The 26,561-nt window shown below is 40.0% G+C and overlaps 1 protein-coding gene across 37 annotated transcripts in view; it reads left to right on the forward strand.

Annotated features, from left to right (window-relative positions):
• rims2a (regulating synaptic membrane exocytosis 2a) overlaps positions 1 to 26,561 on the forward strand; it is a 137,347-nt gene that overhangs the window by 105,781 nt on the left and 5,005 nt on the right. For 12 of the 37 annotated variants that reach the window (XM_019256553.2, XM_019256563.2, XM_019256559.2 and 9 more), the window contains 3 exons: positions 1,809 to 1,909; positions 4,096 to 4,262; positions 12,261 to 12,505. The exons of 21 other annotated variants lie outside the window; for them this stretch is intronic. In XM_019256553.2, coding sequence (XP_019112098.2) covers positions 1,809 to 1,909; positions 4,096 to 4,262; positions 12,261 to 12,505 — 513 coding nt within the window. Of the gene's footprint in view, positions 1 to 1,808; positions 1,910 to 4,095; positions 4,263 to 4,832; positions 5,079 to 12,260; positions 12,506 to 24,003; positions 24,831 to 26,561 lie in introns of those variants that run through there. 4 more of the 37 variants (XM_019256558.2, XM_027286466.1, XM_027286444.1 and 1 more) reach the window with 3 other exon arrangements.

Here is a 26,561-nt window from a genome sequence, read left to right on the forward strand (position 1 = left end):
TGAATATGTTTGTCTTAATAATGTCTATTAGTAGGTAAAAAACTAATATTCAGGATACATACAGATACAGATAAACTTGAACACAATTTTTGCTTTTTTTTTGCTAGTCTTCTTGTCACTGTGAGGTTACCAAGCCACCCTTCCAGCAAATCTCTGCACCAGATATGGCTATGATTAGTGTGATTTACAGAGGTTCCTAGGCCTTTGAAAAGAGACAGGTGAGCTGTTTCCCTGTTTCCAGTCCATATGCAAGGCTGAGCAACCCAGCTACTGGCTCCAGCTACTTATTTACCATACAGACATGAGTGCTATATGTCTTCCTTCCTTCAAAACCCCACGCAAGAAATTGAATCAGCATATTTTCAAAATTGTATTATTGTTATGTTATTATATAATGCTATACAATTATTCTTTTATAAATTTATGTGATTGAGTGTACAATATTCATCACTTTTTCCTTTCTATCCTCAGAGTCATTGTTCCATTTCAAATCCAGTGAGATGAAAGACAAAGTGATCAAAACAAACGCTTACCTTAATACTTTATGACTGCACTGTAACTTAAATAGCAGCATAACTTACAGTAGTTGACCAACACTAGTGGATATGGTGTGACACAACAAGCAGTTTTGTAAATTAGAGAAAAATAAAGACGTGAATGTGCGTAGGCTCTAAGATGTTACCTAAGCAGTAAACAGCAACAGTAAACAACTAGAGAGGCAGAGAACAGACTCCATTGTAAAGGGACTTTGGCTAACATGTACAGTCATTCATTTGCTCTCAGCTTGTACTGCTTTTCTTTGTCTGTATGTGCACGCGTGTGCGTGGATGTGAAGCTATAGGCATACTATATGTGCGCATGGCACTTGTACGTGTGCATTCATCTTCACTTTGTCATCGCTATCATATGACACAAAAGTAGAGAAAGAGAGCAAGTGGAGAGAATGGAGATTCAGCTACAGCAGGGAAGTTGTAATTTGGTGCCGACTGAAAATCGCTTTTGTAGAGAAGAACACATGAAGCATTTTGAGCAGAAACTATTTGTTGTGAGGTATTATTTTGTTGTTTTATTTTCTTTTTAGTTACATAAAATGTGGCATTATTACCTCCACAGAACAAGGTTAGGCTTGTGTATTGATTATGGTGTGATGTTTGTATAATGCAAATTGCACTTGCAGCAATATGAAACAAAGTGCAGTGCTTAAATTGAATTTAGGAGGAGATGAGATGGGCAAACGGAATGATGTGATGACTGAGAGGGAAAAGAAAGTGGATTTTGCAAGCCTTTCACTTTGAGCTGAGAGAAATGTGTTGGCCAGCTGTTCAGGTCATTCAGGAATTTCTTTTGCTGTCAAAAGACTGACATTTATTTAGAACCACATGTAAAATGTTTCCCAGCAAGGGTCACAAGCACTGTTGGAGGTCGTACATTTTGTTTATTGTAGTATTAGCGTCCAAAACGTCTATACTATGTAATAGGAATCACTAAATTGTATTATTTAATTATTATTCAGTCAATTAAAAAGAACATTTTGGTCCAAAATTTCCATTAAACTAAATGCAATTGTGACGATTGGTTACAAATGTAGCTGTTTGATGTATATATTACCACTCAATATATTTCTGTGTGTGTTTGTGTTTTTGTTCTTTAATACAACCATTCAGCTTTTTCCCATTAGATCTGTCCTTGTCATAGCTCATGGCTCATAGCTCAGCAGAAGCTTGTCTCTCACCAAAACAGTATGTCCCTCCATCAGGCCTTCCTCACTGCATCAGCCCCACCTGACGGTCTCCTGTCTCTGTGCTTAGGTATGGACATGGAGGAGAGGACCAGGCAGATGAAACTGAAAATGAACAAGTACAAACAGGGAGCAGGCTCCGACTCGAGACTGGAGCAGGACTACCACAAGGTAAACACATGTTCAGATATTCTGGATGTATGCTTCGCTACTCCAGATTCACAGAAAAAGAAAACATGTGCCTACAGTATACTGTTTGCATGGTTGCACTGTGCATAGGCCATATGGCACCCTTTGCAAGCAGTCAGGCATGTACACATGCATATATCAACATCATTCTGCGCATGTGCATTGATATTTGCACAGTGTACATACTGTATACGCACCGAGTCACTCAGACATATCCGAACAGGTAAACACTTAACTCGGTTCAAAGGTTAGAAAACACTGAGTTAGGTTTAGTTGTTATTTTAAAGGGTCAGCACACCCAAATCACACAGAGCTAAATATACACTGCTCACAGAAAGTTAGGGATTTTATGCTTTCAGATAAAACTTCAACTTAATTTGTCCTTCTCTAAACCTTTGAATACACATGTCCAACTGTTCATTGTTTCAGTATTTATTGTATAACATGCTGCTCTCTAACAAGGTGATTAACCGCAAAAATCACAAGTGTCTGATCCATGAATTAAGAGCTAAATGTTCTGGTTCAATGACGGTTTGTATTCAAACAGTCCTCTACATCATGCCGTTCACATTTTGACATCATGAGACCAGGACGACACCTAACAATCAATCAACAGTACCTGGCCAGTGTGAAGCTTTAAAAGGGATGTACTCAGAGGGGCTTAGAGTGTCGCAGAGTGTCATCAGCAGGTTGCAATAAGTCGACTTGTGAACAGCATGAGGCCTTGTTGTCAAGCTGTAATTGATGCTCAAGGACACATGACAAGTTACTGAGACATTGACATTTTTTCTGTTAGCTTTTGTTTCAATAAATTGTTTAAGATGAAGAAATTACCACTGCATGCTTCTACTTAAATGCCCTACTTTCATGATATAATATCACCGTAGCATAAACTTTTTATATTTTCTATGAATTTCACCCAAAAGGTCTAACATTTGTGAGTAGTGTATACAGTATCTCCACTTAACTCATAGTGGGATTGAGTACAAATAGTAGTACAAATAGTTTTGCTCTGACACTTCAGTGATGAATTACAACTCTGCAGCAACAAAAACAATGTCTTGATTTCGGATACTTTCCAGACCTGACTTTCAACAGTTCTTTTTGGGAAATACTCTGAAAATGAAAATAGGAAATAATAATAATTCATGTTAACAGCTGGGTCAGTGCATTATATTAAGTAACCGGGAGAAGGTGTCTGGGTTGTCTTGCTCTTCAGATGTCATTCCTTAGTGCTTTGTGCCACACAAATGTAAGTGGATACTTCCTAATCTTAGAACATAAAACCAAAATTATCTGCAAGGCTGCATACAACCAGAACTCAGAGAGAGAGGAAATGTGTTTTTACTTTGTCATTTGGAAGAGCTGATCCTGTAAGCCTTTTGTTGTAAATTCAAAGAATGTGACAGTGAGTGTGTGCAGAGCCAAGTGTTTAATACTTTGTTCTGGAGAGGTCCTGAACATGTTTAGAGAGTTCGGCCTGCGCCTGGTGTCTCACTGCTTTCTGGGCCGAGCAGTACAAGACTTTCCTTTTAAGTCTGTGCTATGAAAACTATTGCATTAGGAACAGCCAATGTGTTTGCTACAAGTCTATAAAAGTCAGATAAAATTGTGAGTTGTCCTTCTCTGCTAAACATTATCCTCCTTGGAAGTGCCATTGACAAAAGAAATGCTTTCACTATTATTAAACAAGACCTCTGCGTGCCTGTTTTTAAACAGTAGTGTAGTCCAAAACAGCCACTGAAACAGTCTCTTACAGTAAACACACCACTAAAATACACACACAGGATATCATATACATATAAAGTTTTGCTAAATTTCTTGAACCAGATTGGTGCCAAGATTGTCATCCCAGTTGAGCTTCCAAGGAAGCCTCAGTGTAAATCTTGTTTATTATAAATCAACTAAATGTCACAGGCCTTACATTAAGTTGAAGCACTGAGATCCTCTACTTAGGATACTACTTCTTTCCTGTAATCACACTTACAGTACATCATGGTTTACATGATGTAAGTCATGACAGTATAACTTAAAGGTTCAGTGTGACAGATTCACATTGTCATCAGTGTCATCAATCAGTGCCAATGTCATCTTGTTAAAACATTCTGATCAGCAGTGCTAATCACAAATTGATTGATGCTGATGTGTTGTTTCTATCCTCTGTGCAGCGTTCAGGCAGAGATCCGCGGGGCTCAGATAACCTGTCGGCCAAGTCATCGGACAGTGATGTAAGCGACGTGTCCGCTGTGTCAAGAACCAGTAGTGCCTCTCGGTTCAGCAGCACGAGCTACATGTCTGTCCAATCAGAAAGGCCACAAGGAAACCGCAAGATCCGGTAGGCTGATGTCCACCAGGGGACAGTACTGTAACTCTGGCTCACTCTTTAAACTCATCGAGCTGTTATCAGAAATGGACAAATCCCCCTCAGCTGTGAACTTATCGTTCCATACACGTTGCCACGTCCAAACATTTTCAGCTTTGAAATAGTTTGCACCTGGTTAAACTTGAAGAGGAAAATGCAACACTGCGTGTCATTTTCTCTCTGTGACGAGTTCAGGTTTGGCTCCATTTTAGAAAAATCTTGAACCAAATGATTGAACTCCACTCATTCAAGCTGTGGGGGAAGTCAGTCCATATCTGGCAACACACATTGAAACATAAAACACATTGCATCTCTTTGGGTGTTGTCTCATATCAAAGCAAAAAACAAATTCATTTGCATGGCGCTTTGCTGTAAGTGTACATTTCTGTTTTCTGTTATTTCAAATCAGTCTGCTTTTGATCTTGGCCGCACTGTGTCTCTGTGTTTGTCTTTCTTTTTCTTGTTGTTGACAATATTCATGCTTTGTTTGGTTTTCTTTCTGCTTTGCATGTGCTGCTCTCTTGCTTCTGTCTCCGTCTGCAGCCAGTTGCGATCAAGGAGCCAGTCTCGGGAGGGAGATGAGCAGTTAGGAGAAGTGCTAGAGGAGGAGGAGGCAGGTGGAGGTGTGGCTGGGGGAGAGGAAGGGAGAAGGGCCAGCATAGAGACGAGATCACAGGGAGGGAGGAAAGGATCAGGGGGGAGGGTAGACACAGACAAGGAGCATCAGGAGGATTTGGTGGAGAAAGAAGAGGACTTGCACCAGAGGAGTATCTCAGAGACTGACCTCAGGTAACACGTGTGTGGCAGCCAATAACTGTAGACTCCTACTAACAATTATGAAGACCCATATATACTAAATGCTAAAGTAGAGGAGCATTACTACTTGATAGTGAGCTGACAGCAGTTTGGTAACCCACGCAGCCTGTTCACACTTAAGAAGCAGATAAGATGGACATAGAAACAGTGCAGCAAGCTTTAAAGAAGAAGCCATTCACCAAAACCACAAAGGAAAAAATATGTAGCCATGCAGACAGGTTCATCTTCATTTTCTGAGATTTTAAGATATCTGCTGCAGTAATACGGTGCAGAGATCTAACTGTGGATGAACAATATAGTATTTCTAGATGGATGTGTTTGTTTATATAGTCACAGTCAGGAGGGAAAATATGTGGGATAAAATGAAGATGAAGAAAAAAATATATTACCTCTTTTATTCATCCCATGGTGATAGAAGGCATAAAAATGTATAAACATTATGCATTATGACAATATTTCTCTATATATATTTATATAAACAATGTCCTGGCTAATCCAAATAATCCATAGACAGACCAGAAACACTGAGGTCTGTAGATTATCCACTTTTATGCCTGCCATTATTTTTAAATCTACTTTCTTGAAAATAAAATGAAAACTTTGCAATAAAGTACAGTGGAGGAGAATCAGTGATGAATATCTCAAAACCTCAGTGAATAAAACCAAACCCACACGTCTGCATGGCAACATACTACAAGGTGCAAGTGGGAGAAAATTAAAGATGTCTTCGATTATTCCTGCAGTAGTGGGATGTGACACTAACAACTCAGAGAATCCTTTGCTATGCGAAACTAAAGCTTCAAATGTGGACAGTTTGATAGCAGATAGCAGTGAATTGAAGCATTTCTCTTTGGCATCCTAAAAGGCACACTACAGTAACAGTGTTTTGGTGTCTCCAAAGTGTTTATATTTCACCTTGTAGCATGAACAAATATGTCTCTATTTGATTGTAATCAATCACACATACATGGCTGAATTCATGTATGTATTTCTTTTTAAATTGATGCATGCAGCCTACTTTGGTTTTAACATGTTAAGACTATATTTAACATGACACTAGTTTTTTCGTGGCCACAGGAGAGTATAATTTCATTTCTGAAGAGTGTACGATGATAAAGGTGTAAAAGTGTGTCAAGAGCAAATTCAAGAACAAATTGATTTAGAATCCCACAGCAGGATAAAAGCTCAGCTTACTCTTCTAATAAGATGTCTTCACTATCAAATCACATTCACAGCAGGATCCAAGTTAGTGCTTCAGTGTCTGTTTGGACTTGAGAGAAAACGCATTAAGATAAAAGCTATACCCTCTTATGTGTGATTAACTCTGCACCAGTGTGTACAGTCTGATTAAGAAAACGCATAGTACAATGTAGAAGGCCACATGCACATGGCAGAAATGTAAGCAGATCCACTGAAAGGTATACAGTCACATTACCTATACAATGGATTTTTCAGGGACAGGTTAATGCTAAAAGAAGGCTAAAAATAAATCCTGAGACAGTGCAGGTTTGTCTATTGAGTCTGCAGTCTGTGTTGCTCTACTGTTTATCTGTGCTGCTCAGTGCTGGGATGTTGCGTCAGTATTTTGTCTGTTTTTCACATGCTGTCTGAGTCGTACAGTGTTGCTCTGCACCTGCAACTTGTCAACCTAAACCTCACATTCCTCCAGCTACCCCCTGAACATACCATTTCTCTCTCACTGTAACACCACAACCCTCATTTCTTCACAGTCAACCAGCAATCAGTTCACTTTCAGTGAAGTCACTGGAAACTGTAATTAATGTAATTACAAAACCTGCCTTAGTGAGTACATTCTAAAGACTTCAAACATTGTCTTCCTCCTTGGCTGAAAGTGAGCTGGTTTAGTCCTGCTTCTAACATGCTGACAACTCTTATCTGTGTGATCAACCCCAACTCCTTCATGACAGCTACAGTATACCACATGTGAGTCATTTCACATTCTGCTTTTCTGGGACAACGACACATGAGAAGACATACACTTGAATAAAAACAAACACAAAAACATTCCGTTTCTCATTCAGGTTAAGAGGATGTTCATGTGAGTGTTGCACCTGTACACAGGACAATAAATAACAAGGCAATGAGCTGCAAACACCTAGTTACAGTTACAGAGACGTTAAAGGAGTTAACAGTCTCAGGGTCGGTGTGCTAAAGCACAGTGCAAACCATTTAGAAACTGATATTGATGCAATGTATAAAATATCTCCAAATTAATCAAGTGTTTAACAATAATCCTATTTTAGTCAAAGGTATTTACACAGTAATAATAGCTGAAGTCCCTGAGCAGTTGTCAAATAAGTGGTTGCTAAGCAGCGGTAAATGTTAATATGAGCTGTAATTTTCAGAGCTTTAGATATTAAAGTGGTTTACTCCATCCAATCAGAACTCAGAACACATAATATTAACTCTGAGCATCTAATTTTTCTCTGCTTTGTGATTTGTTTTGTTTAGATTGTGGATCAATACTGTGTCCACAGGTCATTCGAGGAGTCAGGAAGTGTAATGGATATGTTCTACTCTATCTGCCTCAAGTGATAAAATTCATTCACTGCTCTCCTTATGAAAGCCATAAAGTGGTGTGATTCAGCAGAAACATTGCCGCTAGATACATTTACTTATGACTCATCTCCTATGTATTGAGGTCACAGTGTAAATATACATCTGCCACGCATTAAACAAGCCTGTTCACATTCGCCTGGCATACAAACATCATGATAGCCACATGTGTGTTTAGTCCATGTGTGAAATGCACACATGCGCCTCTGAGCTGACGTTGTGTCCAGTGGTCTTCAGGATGTACAGTACGAAGCTTTCCATCAGCACTTTTAAATCATACATCACCTCCATGTCTCTTCATCCAATATTGTTGCCTGGGTAGTGGCTCAATCACGTGAAGAAGAGTAAAGACAGGTGTTTTGAATCACAGGGGCTGATCGTTATGAAAAGTAAGGAAGGGATGTTTACCTTAACCTTAGTTCACCAACCTCATTCAACAGCAGCTTGTCTAGTGATCTGAGCAGGGCACAGTATGAGGTAAACCCAAGTAAACCCTGTTTATCCACCTCTTTTGAAATGAGGCTCAGAGCTTACTCATCTTCTTTCAGTCAACTGTATCAATCAATGAGTGGAAGGAAAGTGGAAGCAGGGTGGGTAAACTAATTTGCCTACAGTTTACGTACCTCTGTATTTACCACTACATCCGAGATCTAAGTTATCTCTAAGACTCATGGTCATGTTTCAATATGAGCGTCAGAAAGCAATTGATCACTTCAGTCACCTATGAAAAACTTTGAATCCGTGTTGACAGGCATGTACGCATGCTGATGTTCTGGCCAGGGGCATAGTTACTATGGAAACCCCTTTTTCTGCTTCACCTGATAAAGAAGCAGTGATCCTCTCTGTGAAAGGCAAATGAGATGAGGGGATAAGTATGGGCTGCACTTTGCGTATACATACAGCATTCACGATCCTCCTGGTTGGTTAAAAGAAAGTTGCTTGGCAATCACACGCTGAGATTTAGATTTACCATATCTGTAAACACATATAAAGTACACTGTGTACACAGTGTACTGAATTATTTTGTAGTAATGCTACTTTTTAAAAATCTTTTATGAAGATAAAAAAGATTAATTTACCTCTGTTTATTGATGACTTCTAAAGGTCAAGTAAAGGACTAGAAAAACAACATCTTATGTTTTTATTTAGTGTTTGTATTTTATTGTTATCTTACAGTATGTAGATTACCACATTTAAAGACATTATGGTGTCAAGAATCCGGATTTTGTTTTGCCTTGGGAACATCTTGCCCTAGATGAAAATGCATGGTGAGCAATCTGCATGATGAGGAACACAATGTTCTTCGGGCTGAGGTTGAAAATCAGAAATCCCCGGAGAGTCCCAGTTTTCCAAGCAGGTACATTTACACTGTGAGACCTGTTCAGAGAGTGGAGATAAGGAGAGCGGCTGTAGGGGGAACAGTGGGCTGATGCTGGTATATGTACATTTATTTTCAGTACAAAGTATCCAGTTAGACCAGTTTATCCGTCTGAACAAGCAAGATGTTTGTTAGATGAGTATGTTCGACAAATGAGCGTTTTAAACTTGGCCAGCTTCCTGGACATGGATTAAGAATTGTACTCCAGTAGATACACACATGTTAAATAGTACAGTGTGTCCAGTTAGATGAGAAGAACATTTGTCCCATTAGATTTTCATTTATTGAGTATTTTGTCAAATGTATCATGCAACATGAGTGTGAATGTTGCGTGATACACATGATGATACACATGAAGAGGCTGTGTCTCTGTGCTCATTCATTTTAACCTCATTGGGCAATCATTTGTAGAGGCAACAATGCCCCAGTCCAACTGACCTTACCACTGTGTTGGCACTGCATTATCACCTGTGTTGACCAGATGAAATACAGCCTCACTGTGATGGTAATGAAAGAGCATATTTTAGAATGTCACCTAAACCACATCGGCAGTGTCAGGTAGTGTCAGGAGCCGAGGTGCTTGAAGTCTTCTTCAAAGCTTTTGGGCTGCATTAACTGATCAAAGGCACTAATCCCCCAATAAACATTCAATATTTATGTATTAAAGTACAGGCTGATCCATGACAGAACCCACTGGTATTAGAACTGGCATAAACAAATGGCTTTATACTGCAGGCTTAGGTACAAGGTGTGTGCATTCTTTTAGAGCACATCTGACTTATTTCACCACCAGCTGGTAACCAAAATAAGACATATAAACAGCCACAACTGAGTGTGTAGGACAGGAGCGTTCCTTAGCTGTGAGAAGATCAATATAAGCAATTATTCCTGAGTTCTCATACATGCCTGAAATATTATGTTACAAATATTATTTATTTAACTGCATAAGAACATAAGCCTCTCTCTCTCTCTCTCTCTCTCTCTCTCTCTCTCTCTCTCTCTCTCTCTCTCTCTCTCTAAGGCTTGAAAGCACAAAGGCCGGGCTATAAATGCCTGTTAGACTTTGACGCAGAGATTGTTGAAGCTCTTGCAGGGGTTAACATTTAAATTAAAAGCATTACACAATGTCAGCTATAATCTTGATTATATATGATAATTTTCTTAATTTTCATACAATGTAGTTGAACACTAATGTCTAATATATCAAAGAGCAGAATTTGAAGGAGCCTAATTGAAGTAATTGATGGAGTGTATTGTCCAAATGCATTGATTCTTCTCCCATTTTAGTCAGCGTGTCTCTCCATAAGTTGTCTTTATAAGACAGTTACATGGTGGAGGTCAGGCACTTTAATTAATGAAGAGTAGCCTGAGGGCACTACACGTAACTCATCCTATTAAGAATGCAGAGCCTATGATACAGAATGTAATTTGTCTCTTAAAGATAATTTTACTGGCAGAGCTAAAATAAGACCCTAATTTGGACAATGGCCTATTTCCTTTCAAACAGGAAGAGCTGGAGAATAATGCTACTGACAGACAACTTTTCTTTTTGTGTGCAGTTTAGTACAAAAGTAAGTGTGTGTGTGTCACGACTCAGGTACAGAAAAGTTGCAAAGTACTTTATACTGTATCTCCACATGTACGTGATAGAGAGAAAGAGAGTGCTAGATGTTAAACAGTATGAACGGGCAGTCAGTAGTGTAGTGGGTTGTGCAGCCGCCCCGTGTGCAGAGGCTACAGTCCTCGCTGCAGCTGGCCCCGGTTCGAATCCCACATCGGACGGCCCTTTACTGCGTGTCATTCCCCCTCTCTCTGATTTCTGTCTATCTTCAGCTGTCCTATCATTAAAGGCCAAAAAAATCATCTTAAAAAAGAGTATGAACACCCATCTCCAAGTTCTATGAAAATAAACTGATACATTTACCATGACGCAAAGACATTAAATAGAATTTTTGCTTTTTAAACTATGGTACATTTGGTATAAATGTTTTAACTTGAACAACAATATGACACAATAACATGTTAATTTTGTAAGTAAATTAGTAAAATCTATTATAACAATTAACAACTGAAACATATTTTGAGATTCAAACAGTAAGTGGTAAAACAATGGCAGCTCAGTCTTTTCCTAGCTGTTCTGCTTAGGTTTGACAAGCATTGTTAAATTTGAACACTTGAAGTGTTTATAGAGCAATGTTGTTACACCTGGGTCCCCGTTCAGTTTGCTCTTGCTCATGGGCACGCAATACACAGTCCTGCTAGTGGCTTTACAGTGTTCCACTGATCAACAGATGGCTGTAATGTCACGAGAAACACAGCGAAGAGAAAAGGCAGTGAAGAAAACTGATAGCTTGTAAATGCTGATGTAAACAATGCTTTTCAAGAAATCTTTGCAAATATTATGTGAGAAAGGAAATGCATTGACCACATTTGTTAAACTTCAAGAAAACACAATGCATTTTCACAAGAAGCACTGAATGTAAACAGAACCTTTGTTTGCAAGTAAACAAATAACCAGCAACCTTTCATTTATGACCTTGAACAGTGGGTAAAGAAGTTTTACCACATGCAGTTGTCCTGGAACCTTCGATCAGCCAGCTGTAGTTTCTCAGGTCAATAATGAACTTTCAGTCTCAGCATTTAGCCAGCATGGTTGAGAAGTCCTTAAAATGCACGGAAAAAAAATACTAAAATAACTGGTACTACAATAACTCCTGAAAATATCCTGACACAACTAACAAACCAAAGCAAACATATTAAGTTTAGAGCACTCCTGTAAAGATCACAAACACTGGATGTGGTCAATGACACAACTGCTTTTAAAGTTTCAAATGGTCAGACTCAACATGTTCTTTCTTCACAATCTACTGCAAAAAGAAAAAAGCAACAACTCTCATATTCAAAATGACAACACCGCATGAACTATCAGTACATCCACTTCAAACCCTAAACTCAGCTATACTGTAAGTCATGAACTCCTGTACCTGAACTCTGTCCTTCTCTCCTTTTCACCCCACACCTTCTCATCTCCTATCCCTCTACTGTCCTCTCTTCTTTCCTCCACTATCCTCTCCCCCTGTGGCCTCTTCATCATCATCTCTCCTTTCTCATCCTTTCTGCTGGCCTCCTTTCTCTCTCCTCGGTCCTGTCCTCTCTATTCTGTCCTTGCCTGCCCCCCTGTTAATGGTGGTGGCTGACAGTGACTTTGCATCCAAAATGAAAAACAGGCAGATGGGCTCGTCGGGCGTGATGAACATGACCAAGAGCACAAGCATCAGTGGTGACATGTGCAACCTGGAGAAGACGGACGGCAGCCAGTCGGACACGGCAGTTGGCACGGTAGGCACTGACGACAAGAAGAGGCGCTCCAGCATTGGTGCCAAAATGCAGGCCATGGTTGGCATGTCACGCAAGAGCCGGAGCACCTCTCAGCTCAGCCAAACAGGTAGGGCACCCCGGTGCACAGCCAGTGCACTGTATGTATGTTCATATGTGCATCTGTCTTGTGTTCTGTCCGTGTTGGTTTCTCTGTTGTTTTCTGTGCTGAATGTTCTAATAACACTGCTCTCTTCAGTTCTTCCTTTCCCCACTTTTTATCTAGAAGGGCTTCGGACTCACAATAGCACGACTCTCATTCCCTTTTATCTTTTTCTTCTAGGTAACAACACTCCTGAAAATTCCTTTCTCTCTCTCTCTCTCTCTCTCTCTCTATCTACCTCCCTTTTTCCCTTTTCATTCTTATTACAAGACTGTGTAGTTGTGCTTTTATGTGCAATGCTGATGGTTTTAATGTGCTTTCGCAATATGTTATAATTTAATTTAGGAAAATGTGCTACAGTTTTAACAGCATATGAACGCAGCTGCTTGTCGCAGGCCACGTTTGGCCTCCTTTCTCTTGTTGAGAGTCTCTCTTGACTGATATGACCGGTATAAAACACTACCTCAAACTGTGGCCGTCTGCAGTTGTTTGTAATTGTTTCTGAGTGCATGTGAGAATGTGTGCACATGTGAGACATGGAGGGGTGTGTGGTGTTTGTGTTTTGTTTGTGTGTGTTTTCATTTAGCTGAATAGAGTAATGTGTGTGTTTCTGCAGTGTAAAAGATTACATTTTGCAGAACATTGGGCTATTACTTTTCTTCTTTCTTCTGCTGTATCCTAGTTTCTTTTCAAAAGCACTCAACCATTTCAGAAAGGTTGAGCTGCATTAGTTGACGCCAGACAGTGTGAAAAACAGCCTGGCAGGTGGTGTGCAGTGATGTCTCTAGCCAACAGATTGGGGTCTGCTCTGTTCATGCGAAGGTCAGTCAATTAGTCCACTTCCCCTTCAAGGCGTGTCTCTCCAATCTCGAACCATTCAGTGCTTATTCATCTCGCTATTAAAACTTAAAGTGCTCATGGTCGATAGTCATTTTCAGCCATCAGTACTCTCTGTCCAGATGCGGCTCCATCTCATGGCAGAGAGGGAGATGAATCTAGAAATGGATGTATGGTCAGGTGAGATTGAAGCAAGGCAAGGCGCTCACGTGGCACTGCAATGCAATGTTGGGTTGTGATTTGACTGGCACATGGTCCACTGCCTTTTCTCTGTGGGTTTACTAATTATCAATCACATCAATGTATCAATCAGCATTATTTCATGACATTTAACCATGGTGTGATTTAAGTGGCTGCTGGAAGACAAAAGTAACTGTTAGATCTTCTCTGCTCAGTAATTTATTCATTCATTCATTGTGAAGCAGTCCCTGTGTTGCTGACTATTAATGATAGTTATGTTGCTGAATACGACGACTCTTCTGGAGTTTACTTTTGGGAACAGACAAAAACCAACTGACATTTGTTCAGATTTTTATTTTAAGATACCCATGTGAACAGTTTAACACAATCACAGGAACAAGGTTGCACACACACAGACGCACACACTCTTCCCCACACTGAGCAGCCTGAATCTCCTAGAGTATTAATATTTTACTCAAAGCTTCTAAGTGCATCAGATGGAGTTTACAAGAGTGTGCATACATCTTTCAATATTTGAGATTCGTATTTGGTTCTGCACCAGCACAAACACTGCCAAGCTGCCTTTTGCCCTACTTTGTTGTGTGTCATCCTGCGAGGCTCATCACCCGACTGAAAGGTGCATTCAAAGGATGGTCGATTTTAAGAGGCTGCTCGACAGTTTGTGTGCATTGCCAAGTGCTGCTGGGGGATGGGCAGATGAGCCAAGCAGCACGACTCTGGCTTTGACAAACACAGGTTAGTCAGATGGAATGGATGTGCTCCCAGGTGGCCACCATGAGTAGTGTGTGTGTACACAGCCTGCAGCTCTAGGAACTGCTGGGTTTTGTCCTCTCAGTCCTCAGTGGAAGGCGCTAGATTTTTTTTAGGAAATACAATCTATAACTGTGTTAATAGTCAAAAGTAACTAAGTATATTTACTCAAGTATTGTGTTTTAAGGCATGATGTATTTTAATTTGATGCTCCTTTATACTCTTTATACTACGCTTACACTCTACATCTTAGAGGCAAATATTGCACTTTTTACTCACACTACATCACGACAGCTACAAGTTACGTTTCACAGATTTGACATAAAAAAACAATGTTACATTTATAATATACGTTGGTGCAAATGAAGCCAGTGGTTCCAAATTGTTTTGGCTTGTGACATAAAATCAATATAGCTGTACCTCAAAGTCAGAATTATCACATATAGATTTGTATATGAGAACTTTCCCATTAATCAAAAACTCACGACCCTTCAGATTTATTTGGTGACTTTTTGGAGGGGCTCAACCCCTGGATTAGTTCAAACCTGCTCGACCATGATCAGCTACAACAGTTAAATGCTGCTTTATATGGAGTATGTAATGTAGTAGTTTTTAATTAAAGGATCTGAATACTTCCACCACTTCTGACCATGTCTGAAATTTTTTTTTTTAGGTTGTAAGAACAGTCACATCTGTCTCATACAGTAGTGCTAACTGCACTGAAGGCTTACTTTGTGTCTATAATTCCAGAATAGGACCTGAGACCTGAGTGCAGGGGGGCAGTGTGGAGCTAACAATGGAGTAGAGAGAGCACAATTTACATTTTATCCTGAGCATTCAGCGTAGCATCCAGCAGGTAACAGTGTCTGATGAAAATCTAGCATTGAACAGCAAAAGATGGCAGGAGAGGAGATGTTCCATGGATGGAGAATGAAGACTTGCTAAACTAATTTATTATTGACTTCACATGGCTTTAATTAATCATACACAAAGAAACAGGATGCTGTTTGAGACAGTTCAGCACGAGGCAAATCACAATAAGCACACCTGTGATGAAGAAAGCAACCAATTGAAGATCTAATAATTGTATCTTTCTAAAGATAATTACCTTTCTGAGAGGAAATTAAATTAGCAATATGTGTGTTGCTGAGCAACAGAAATGTTTCACTGTGGAGTCCAGCTGAGAGCTCATACCAGCTATGATCTTGGCTTGAACATATTCAGAAAAATAATATCAAGTGTATGCATGTGGTCGTTTATGGGCTTTATTGGTGTCACACTGGCCATCATGAGCAAGCTGAAACGTCAAGTTGATTTATTACAACATGCTCTGTTGTCCCATCCAGCAGTCAGCAGTCCTGTGGTCCCTGGTACATTATGTTTTAAGCTCAATAGAGAGCCACTTTATTTCCAATACCCCCCAACCAAACTGCTGCTACACAGTCTGAGTCAGCTGAAAGCACACAGTCAAATCCTGCAAGCTTATTGAAAATCCATCTCCATGCATTAATCTGTGCATTTCTTCATATTTTTCTGCCTTCTGATTGGCATCTGAAAAAGAGGCCTGTTTTCCTCTGTCTATTAATTTCAGTGCATTGACTAGCTGCGCTTCATATTCTCATTGGGGAGGCTGTCATAAAAGTATGCTGATGAAGATGTTGTCAGCAGTTTGACCTGCTGGTCACATTTTTAGTTCAGTATTTACTGTGAATCATTACTGACTGTAGCGCAGTCTTATGTTTGTTGCGTAAAGCTGCTTAATGGTTATTCCTTTTAAACAAACATGTGTTATGATCTGGCTCTGAGAGTCATGGCAAAAAGGGAGTTCACACCATGTACGTTTCTTTAAACAATACTTTATTGAATCAAATTAAACCAAATTAAACAATCATAAAGGATTTAAAGTTATGGAGTGTGTAGAAGCAGTGGTATCAGTGGTGTAGGGTGTGTATGAGTGACAAGTGTGCATGTGTTGGTAGTGTGAAACAAAAGCAAAGGACAACCAAAAATATCAAACTGAACTAAACCAAACCAAACTAAACCTGACTAGGAACAGAAGAGCCCAGAACAGGGCACAGCCAGAGAGAGATCAGAGAAGAGAATGAGTACCAGCCTGCAATGATATAAATACCCTAAGTAATTCATGGAAAACACCTGCAAACAGAAACCACACCCAGAGAAAAGGAGGAGAAAGATATAGACCGCACCCAGGAGAGGAGGAGGAAGGAACACACTCAGGATGCCACATAGGGCATCACACATGATATTGGTTACTTTCAACATTTTACAACACGAAAAAACATGTTCATTCTTACTGTAATATCAATACAGTAAATGCATATTTCGCCTAAAGCATTAGTGATTAGTGATTGCTCAGGACAAAGTGAATCTTTGAATGCTGCCAGTGTTTTGGAGTCACAATGCAGAGAGCGAATTGCTTTTTAAGTGCTCAGATGAAGTTCCGGCTTGCACTGCATAGACACTGTGCTTCATACTGTATGAACTATTCAGGATTATTTGTTCCTTTTTATGAACAATATACATATCTAATACACATATCTTAAAGGCAACTCTCTCTCAGTCTAATGAAGCATTGAATTGAAAAGAAATGGGTGGGCTATCTTTTACACCATGGCAGAATTATAAAGCAATCTTTTCTACTTTTTCTACAACACAGCTAGGTAATTCTACCTGATAATCCATCTCAGTAATTTTGCCCCATAATGGCTTCTGCTTAAGAGTCCTGATGGCACCCCAGAAACATAATCAACAGCAAGCTGTACAGCACAGCAACAGCCCCTGACTATTAAAGCTGGGTAGGTGAACAGTGCAGGAAATACAGGAAATTGGGCCTTAATAGGCAAAAACGAGTGAGGCTGCCCGCAGTGGTATAGAAATAAGAAAAGGACATAATCAGTGGGGAGGATTCTGAACATGTGGCATAACACATTGTCAGTTACATCTAGTTTCCTGTATCCCTGGGTGCAGCCTCGAATATTCTAGTGTGATTCTTCTTACGTCCTACTTTGCTTTACCTGACCCTGAAAGAAACTCACTAGTTGGACCATATGCGACACTTTCTCCCCGCTGAAAATGTATCTGTAAGAGAGGGATTAAAATATGACACGTCATTAATTTAGTTTCATACATTTTTCTGCAGGTGATGCAGGTTGCCATAACACTGGCTGTAACCCGTAAGCAACTTGTCAAATGTGTGCTCGTGCTAAATTTAAAACTTTAAAGTTAAAGAGTTATGTATGCCACCTAACTCATTATTCCCAGAATAGCCAAATGTATACAGAAGAGAGAACAATACATTGGCTGCTCTGTTTCCACTCCTCTTTCACCTACACCAGATACTGACATAGCTGTGGACCTCAGACAGACTGTTTTGTATGTAGTAAAATAGCTGAACTTTGAGCTTTCAGCTGAGGTAATTTATCTTCTGAGTTGAGTTGGTGCCTATCTCAGCAGTCCCTCCACTAGCTGAGGCTGCTAATTAATCTCCTCAGGGGCCGGAGCAGACATGCTGCTCTCAGGATGATGCATGAAAGGAACACAGCAGCACAGGTACAACCGAGGCTGAGGGACACTGCTGCCCCGCTGCTTTATCCCCGACCCTCTTTCTACCTCATTTATTCTCTTATTCCCATCTAACTGATGTTTGTGTATCGCCATCTTCATATCCATTCTCTATTTTTTCTTCACTTTCTTGTTTCACCTTCTTTTCTGTCTTTTATTTGGTCCAGCTCATTAACAGTATCTTTTCCTTTCTGTCTTTTTCACTCCTTCTCTATTACAACATTTCTTTAAAGAACTTGTAGTTGTTAATCAGTCTGAGCTTTCAGTTTAGAGACCTAAATATGTGTCAATGCACTGCAGGAGCAGTGAAGTTTCAAATGCTGTCAATGGATTGGATTGCATTGTAATAGAGCCAGGATGCATCATGATTGTAAGAATATAGAAAATCTTTATGACGTCTCGTTTCTATGATATAACCATGGTCCCCTAACATCCTGCACTGTGTTCACATCTGTCTTCAAGTTTTCCAACAGATGTAATACTGCCAGGATCTCTTTTCACCTCGATGCATCATGGACCATTCCTGAATGATTTTTCCAGACATGAAGCAACGTTATCTAGCTGACAGTGCTCATCTCATTAATAACTATGGATAGATGAAACCATTATCTAAACTTTATACTGATTAACCCCAAAACACCCAAATTATGTCACCTGCATTTACAGCTGTAGCTGTTTTGGGTTTTTTTATTTTCTCCCACTACAATTGAATGCAGCAGTTTTCCAAAATTGGTTGTTGTATCCCGCCATTATATTGTGATGTTAACTGATAAACCGTGGACTGGCATTTGCCATTTTCTTGTAATGGCCTAAGCCGTCTGACATCTCTGTTCATCTACCAGGGCCAGCCCTACTACACAGTAATCACTTTGATGAAGTGTCTGTGTGTTCTGGTCCAGTCATTACACAACCCTGAAAAGGCCCAGCAGAACAAAAAACATTCAAACTTAAAGTCCACTGTAGGATGCTACAGCATGCACCAAACTGTCATGTAAGCATTCTGTGGCATAGGGTTTCTGTTTCTATGGTTACTGTAGATTTTCCCCGAGGTACTCTGAAGCAAAACCTAAACACACTAGGTCAGCAATTAACACAATACAATTTTTTTGTGCTGCATTTTGTTTTCATGTAGATGGTTTAAACTTTAAAGCCTTCCAATTAAATGAAAGTGGAGTTACTGTAGGTAATGGGCAAGCTTTTGCTCTTGATGCATCTGTAATATTTCACTGTCAGGCTTCATAGGCAGGGGCTGACAGGTACTAAAGACAACAGTATGCTTATTGTTATTTCAAATCAAGTTCCTTCTATATATTTTCATAATTTTGCCCTCTATTCATTCTTTGTTGCGCATAAACATGTTTTCATGTATTAAAATCACAAGCATGTCTTAAGAGTAAGTACTCGCTCAATAAGAATATATTCAACAGTCTTGTATAAGAATCACTGCTAACTGTATGTTTATTCACAAGCTGTGATGTGAATATCATTGTTGAGCTGCTTGACTAAATTGTTTTCACACTGAGAGCAGGACATGGTTTCTCTCCGAGGAGACAGTGTACTTTGTGTTCTCCAGGAAATTAACCAATGTTCTTGTTTTGAAGATGTTTTTCTATTTTAGAGTAATTATGCAGGAGCATTTAATCATGTATTCACATTAACCCTGGGTGTCCATGTACAGTATCCCAGATGGCTATGGAAATGCAGTGGACACATCCCACTTGACCCTATTGCTTTACAGTTGCTATTAAAAGGAAGGTGTACTTTAATAGATTAACTCTTGAGTACACAACATCCTCTTTGTTATTTTCTTTTAGCACTGTGTTAAAGTTCATGATCATGATTCTGACAGATATTCGATTTAGCACAAACCATGAAGCTTCAAACTACTGAAATTCATTACAGCTGACATGAATTTTAGCACACCACGTTAAGGGTTAAGGACAATTAGAGTTTAGTACTAAAAAGACTACAATTATCCGTCTTCATGAGCTCAGCTTAAATGCTGTTGATTCATCTTCTAAACCTTGCCACGGTCCACCAGCTGCTCAGTGTTTTTGCCTGCAGTGTGGCTCATGCTCCACAGCCATATGTCTTTTTTGCCTGATTCTGAGGCTTGGACACAGTTTAGAGCCACATTTCAGTACACCACATTTTTGCCTCGCCTCTGAACTGGGCTAAAAATGAACTTCCAGCCTGCATTTTTAGATTTTAACTGCTACTAAAAATATGACTTCCTCTTGTGATTGTTTTGTCTTTATAAGGCTGACAGCACCACTCTGTATCTGTCAGTCAAACAGGAAGCCCGAAGAGACATGCACACAGAGAAATACTGTGGTCAGTTTAGTCATAAACTAGAGTGTGAGCGTGATGTTTCTGCTCTTCATAGAAATGGTTAAAAAAAACACAGGTTCTTATTTCCTCTTTCAGTGTGAGAAGTAACCCTGTCTTGGTTTGTGTTGCAATTTTTGCACGCAAGAAAAATCTTTACATATCACACTAGTTTGTTGTGATTGTAAAATCAGCTGGAGTGATGTCAACAGTGTTTATTGGGATTTTTCATATACAGATATCAGGTTTGGCAATATTTCAATCCCCTTTCTCTCGCTCCATCTGTTAGACTTTCAGTGTTTGCACCACCGAGTAGAGGGAGGCAGCCAGGGGACAGACTGTTCCAACTGCTACACCTCCTGCATTTCTCGTTTCAAATATTACCTCACACCTTCCACCGAAAGTGTGAACCTTTTCAGTGGATGTGTGAAGAGAATGGCAGGACATAGTTTGTGTACATGTTTGGGTGTGAAGTCTTTCATTATATATGAAATTATATATGAAACGTGAGCAGTTAAATCACCTGGAGTCATTCTCCTATAACGCCTGTACTTTGAATTGCATTACCTGATTTAAAGTTATTTTATTTTATATTACTAAAGATGTCTAAAGAGTGAAGATGCTGCATGTTGTGACAAACAGAGAATTAGCACCCAACTCAGCTCACTGTTTTACGAGTCTTACTGCTCCTATTAACGTCCACACACAGCATTTCCCAGCAATATTGTCTAGCAAAGACCTGGACTTCTTTATACAGACAAAGGTAGCAACTAGCCAGTGAAGAAAGTGGAACCCAAAACCCACGAAGACCCTAGTATGTTTTATTTTTCTTTGGAGTTGGACCAAAAAGATCAAGCTAAAAAAGCATTTGTGCTGGAAGTGTAAATTGTAAAACTTTTTGGTAACATATTAGTTTGCACAACTGTATGTCTTGCTCTAATGTGTCCTTATTGTTATTGTGTCTCATATTCAGCAGCTGAAAATCTAAAAATGCAGCTTTAATGTGCTGTAAAGTGAGATTGAAATTCAAACTTGATATCATACCGTATTTTGTAATTTAAGCCAATGAAACTTTACATGAAGCGCCCATTCATTGCTGCTCATATTTGAGTCAGACACAAAGCGGGAAACAGCACTTCCAGACTGCAGGACTGGCCTGCGTCAAGGTAGGCAGCAGGGAATGTAAACTGAGAAGAGAGAGTGTGTTTCACTATCTTTGTGCATGTGCTAGTGTGTAACCCGGTGTGTGTGCTCATATGTGTGTGTTTGCCTACATCTGTGCATGTGAGTACCCGGGTTAGAGCCCTCCATTAAGCTGTGTTTACAGTTTGTAGGGCCAGAGTCGCTCTCTGACGCTTGGCCTGGCCCGGCTTCATCAATCAGAAAGACTTCCAGGTGTGATCTCTGCCGCCTGCTAGACGAAGCTTACATATGACTTCTGGGATATTACACTCTTTTGTTGTTCTAGTAGAATTGGTAAGATTCTTCACATTCCTGCTGTCTGAGGTACTGGTGAGTTTCAGTCTTATAGTCACATGTAGATTAGTCATAGTTAGTAGAGTGAGACCAGATATGTTGGACAGTGTGTTTTAATGTTAATCTGTACGAGTCATACTGTTGTGAAATCAGTAAAAACACTCATGGCCTAATTTGGAGATCCCCCATCGTTGTTATTATTATTTTAAGAAGACTTTCTGATGAACTTTGCGTAAAGCATTATTCATCTCAGTAGTAATCAAATAAACAACCTGTTCTTTGTAACTTGAGTGACACATTTTATATTAAGAGATGTTTCAAGTACAGTAATTAACTGTCATACACTTATGAAGAAACCTGGAATTTTTTTTCTAACACAGTTTTGATCTTGTTAATCTTGAGTATTATCCGGCAGATGAAATTTACCTTATAGCTTTTACTTATGTGAGGTACAGCGCCCTTGAACACACACACGTGCAGTATTTAATAGATTTTCAAGAACTCTAATCAACCCTTTGTTTTCTTCAGGTGTGGTGTGTCAGGTGTAGTGGGTGTACAACAGTGAAAACTGTTGAGGTGCCTCTTTCTTTCTCTCCGTCATTTTGCAGTGGGTGGATGGGTAAGAATAAACGGTGCCAAAGCTGCGATGTTAGAAACAGGTAACACGTGCCAAACGTTTTGTTGCCACGCGTGCAATGACGCATTCGCTGTAATTTAGACGGGGAAGAAATAAATAGTTATTTTCTAGCGTATTTCAGGATATAATTTTAGCCAAGCAGTCGTTGTAATGTAATGTCTTTCCCTCCAAATCCATTCATGGGAAAATACATGAAAAAAGTCAGGTCTTGTCTTTTAATGAACTTAGTTAGCTACTGTAAGTACACCATGTTGTAGACTGGCTTTGTGCTACCCTGCAGCATTAACCAATTTAATTCTAATGATATTTAGGATTTAACAAGGAATCATTAGGCAGAAGGCTGTGTCCAATAAAAGACTTAGAACTGGTCTTATTCATTAGAAGGTGTGACGTGTGGGTGTAGCTGAGGCGGGATGAATGACGTCTGCATGCTCAAACCAGTCACTTGTAACGGCCTCTACCTGTCAATCAACGCAGCCACGCTCTTAATTATGCATAATTTTATGCCTAATATAATATGAATGGGTGAGTTATAAAAAAAAAATCCCACCACTGTACAGTGCAGAGACCAAAACTGTTTTTGTACAGGCTGTAAACTTGTTTATTTCTGCTGTGAAGTTTGACAGATAATTTGTAGCCCGCCTCAAGAGGACATTCAAGGAACTGCAGCACTTCCACGTTGGATTAATTTCACAGTCATGGAGGTTACTGCTTGGGAAAGAGAGAACTTGAATTTAAAATGAACAGTGTTTTGATCCATTAAAATACACACAATTAGTAGGTTAATGGCACTGTCTCATTCTTAAATGATATCCTTGAACAAAGACTCTTAGAGGACCCATTAATGACCCAGCTGGTTTATTGTAACTATGTGTTTGTCTAAATTCCCCTTAGCTGTAAATGTGAAGTGTTTTCGTTGACTGTGCTGACCTAGATGAAACCTGTAAGTGGGATGCCATGAATTAAGAGGCTTCTTTATATAAGTAGGTTGCAGTGTCTCTTAGAGTGGAACTTTTGCCTCAGCTTTAACACTACAGGGAGCTTGCTATATTTATGATGGTGCAGAGAGGTACCATAATTGTCTTGTCCTGTGCCGATTCTGCCAAATGCATCTTCAGTCACACCACAGTTGGTTCTCTGTTAATGTGTCAAACCAGAACAGTTTCACTTATTTTTTTAAGCAAGCTTTAGTTGTGACATTGAGCAGGGGGGCTGAAGTTTAGTTTAAAGCCGTACATTCACTTCACATGCCAGTATAGATTTATCAGTATTTCACAGACCACCTATGAAGAAATCTTTCCTCTTAGCACCACTGTTGTGTCTTTCTGCTTTAGACTGTTTAAATAGGCTGGACTTGGTTGTCTACAAATGGCAGAAATAGAGTAAAAAAAAAAGGTCCATGTTTAGTTAAGTTTGACCCTAATTCAAACAAAGAGCTTCACTCATTGTTTGACAGTGTGGTTTCTGATTGATACACAACTCAACACAGTGTCATCGAGGCTGTAGAAGGAAGATAGATGAAGTTTTCAGGTTGAGTATGTGAATATGATCAACCACTCGATTTCTCTGTTCAACAATGAAAACAGCCAGCAAAAACAAAAGTGAATTCCTCCCAACTCAGCACAGCTGTGTTTTGGTAGTTCTGGATGAGAGAAAAATAAAGTAGCACAGTTTGGCACGTGAACTTTGAGTGATTGCCATGTGGCTGAAACCCTCTCACAGAGGAGCAGGGCTGCTGGCAGACCTAATGACAGCTTGTTTTCACTGGCCTCTGTGGATAAGATGGTAAAAGGGGAGGGGGACAGGGGATGGGGAGAAAAGGAAAATAACAGTGATGAATAGCACAAAAGAAACACATCAGCAAGCTGAGGGAGAAAACAGAAAGCAAATGATAAGGTTAAAGAAAATTTAGTGAGAAACAGACTGGGGAGGGGGGCTCAGTATCTCTGGGTAGAGCTTGCTCACCCGCAGAGCCAGCCGAGGTGCGCCTGAGCAGCCTGGCTCCCTGATTGGTGGAGCATGATGCAGCTCTCTCCCCTCCCCCCCTGAAGAAAGAGGTGCAGCAGGAACGTCAGACTCAGACAGCACAAGACTGCCACTGAAGCAACATTTTTTCTGAAGCTCTCTCCCTAAGATGCAGTCGACAGAGCATCTCAGGACAGACTAGATAGAAGCACAGACCTGACTGCCTACAGCCGAGAGTCTACTACTACTGGGCTTAGGAATTCATCATACAGATTTAGATTTGAGTTCATTTCAAAACCTTTACCAGTGAGATCAGCTCGACGTGTAGTGCATCCGATTCACTGCATTGAGAAGGACAGCCGCCGGTCACCATGGGCAGGCAGGGGCACGATACCTCTGCAGCAGCTCCTGGGATGCGTATCCAGCGCTCCCAGAGCAAGATGAGCCTGTCTGCGTCATTTGAAGCGCTGGCTGTCTATTTCCCCTGCATGAACTCCTTCGATGAGGAGGACGGAGGTAAGATGACTTCCAGGGAAGTGTCACAGCAGCAGCAGCAGCAGCTGGCTGGGGGGCAGCAATGCAGTTTAAACTGAGGAGTAGAGATGGATGAGAGGATTACTGGGAAGATGTAGACTTATTGATTGGGACAGGTTGAGGGATGTAATTACTTTAATAAAGATAATAAGAGCTGTATGTTCTCTGATACATGTGATACTATAAATACAAATTTGATATTGATGCCTCAACAGTCATCATTTCCTCATCTAGACTATCAATGTGTCTGTCCGAAACCTCATCCTGTGATGATTTTAAATCTGACCCCAGGAATGAAAACAAAGGATTTAGTAACTGGAATGAATCATTGTTTCTGGTGGGTGGTAGTGTTTATTTTGCTTAGGATAACAACATTGTTCTTTGACTGTCGCTTCAGATTTCCTCAACAGTAGTGATGACGCCTCCTCTTTGTGTTTGTATTTATGCCTCCTAAGATGCTCTTATCTGTCCCTGTTCTTGTGACAGAGAAAGAGAATAGGTCATGGATTTACAATGCAGTAGATTTGCTCCTTTATACATCTACTTATCTACATATTTTTGCCTGATTACACCAGCTTTTTTTAGCCACTGCTTCACACACACTTGTGCTCACACTTCCACTGTTGGCCGCCAAGCAGCTCCAATCTGGCAGGGCCGAGATTTGAGGGCAGTGACCTGGTGACGAGCCAGTTTGTCGAACTTTTAGGCCACTGCTGCTTCATGCTCGACAGATACTTTACAAAAGTGCTTGGCTGCCACATTCTCGAAATAGTGTTGATAATCCTCCTGTCTCTGACACGTTTACCTCGTCTGCCTCTGCTTTAGATGCAGTTGTGTCTTTAATTAAAAACACGTGTGTGAATGAATGTATGTATGAACGGGAATTTTAAGTGGTTTGTCATGGTGTGTTCGTGGATCAGTCTAATAAAAATCAACATTAATTGTAGTACTTCACATGAAGCATCCGTTCATTGTTATAATATTAAGGACGGTAGTAAGGACTTGTGATTTTAATAAGCAGCATAAATGTTAACATAAGCATCTTTTTTTTTGCCACAAAGCAGAAAATCTGAAATCTTGAAATGGTGTCTTTTTTTAAAGGTTGATTGATAACATTCAACTGGCTGCTGATTGGCAGAAAAGGTCTGTGAGCTGCAGACGTCAGAGACGACCTCTGTGACTTCCACTCCTATTGTAACGCTTGAAGAGCAGAAAGAAGAGGCAGAAGCCAGCTGAATAACTGAGATTTCAAGGCTGAAAGGCTTCATGTCTGTTTATGCATGCGTGAGATAGGATACAGGACCATTTCCGTCCTCCTCAGCGCCTGCTCTGATGAGGCGAGGCAGGAAAGAGGAGGGGGAGTGAAGACAGAAAGCCCCAAAGGGCCCCTGATGAGGCTGGATTAGAAATCCTGTAGTCTAGATTCATCCATAACATACCTACAAATTATTAAGTGAAAGTTTTATTCAGGTCTGTGCAGATTGTTTCATCACTTTGCAGCTAGGGGTTGGAAATACCATGCTAACCGTAACTCAGTGTTATTACTTTGGCCTGGCTTTGCAGTGATTATCTGACCTTTGGGAAATAATGTGATGCAGTAATTTCACAATCATTTGATTACAGATAAGAAAAAAATGTGCAACAACATTTAGTAAGGCTTGGATGACCATAGCCATGCACAATTTCATGTTGAAACTTAGAGATTCTAGATAT

The sequence above is a fragment of the Larimichthys crocea genome, chromosome XIII, assembly GCF_000972845.2.
Source record: "Larimichthys crocea isolate SSNF chromosome XIII, L_crocea_2.0, whole genome shotgun sequence".
Classification (NCBI taxonomy): Eukaryota; Metazoa; Chordata; class Actinopteri; family Sciaenidae; genus Larimichthys; species Larimichthys crocea.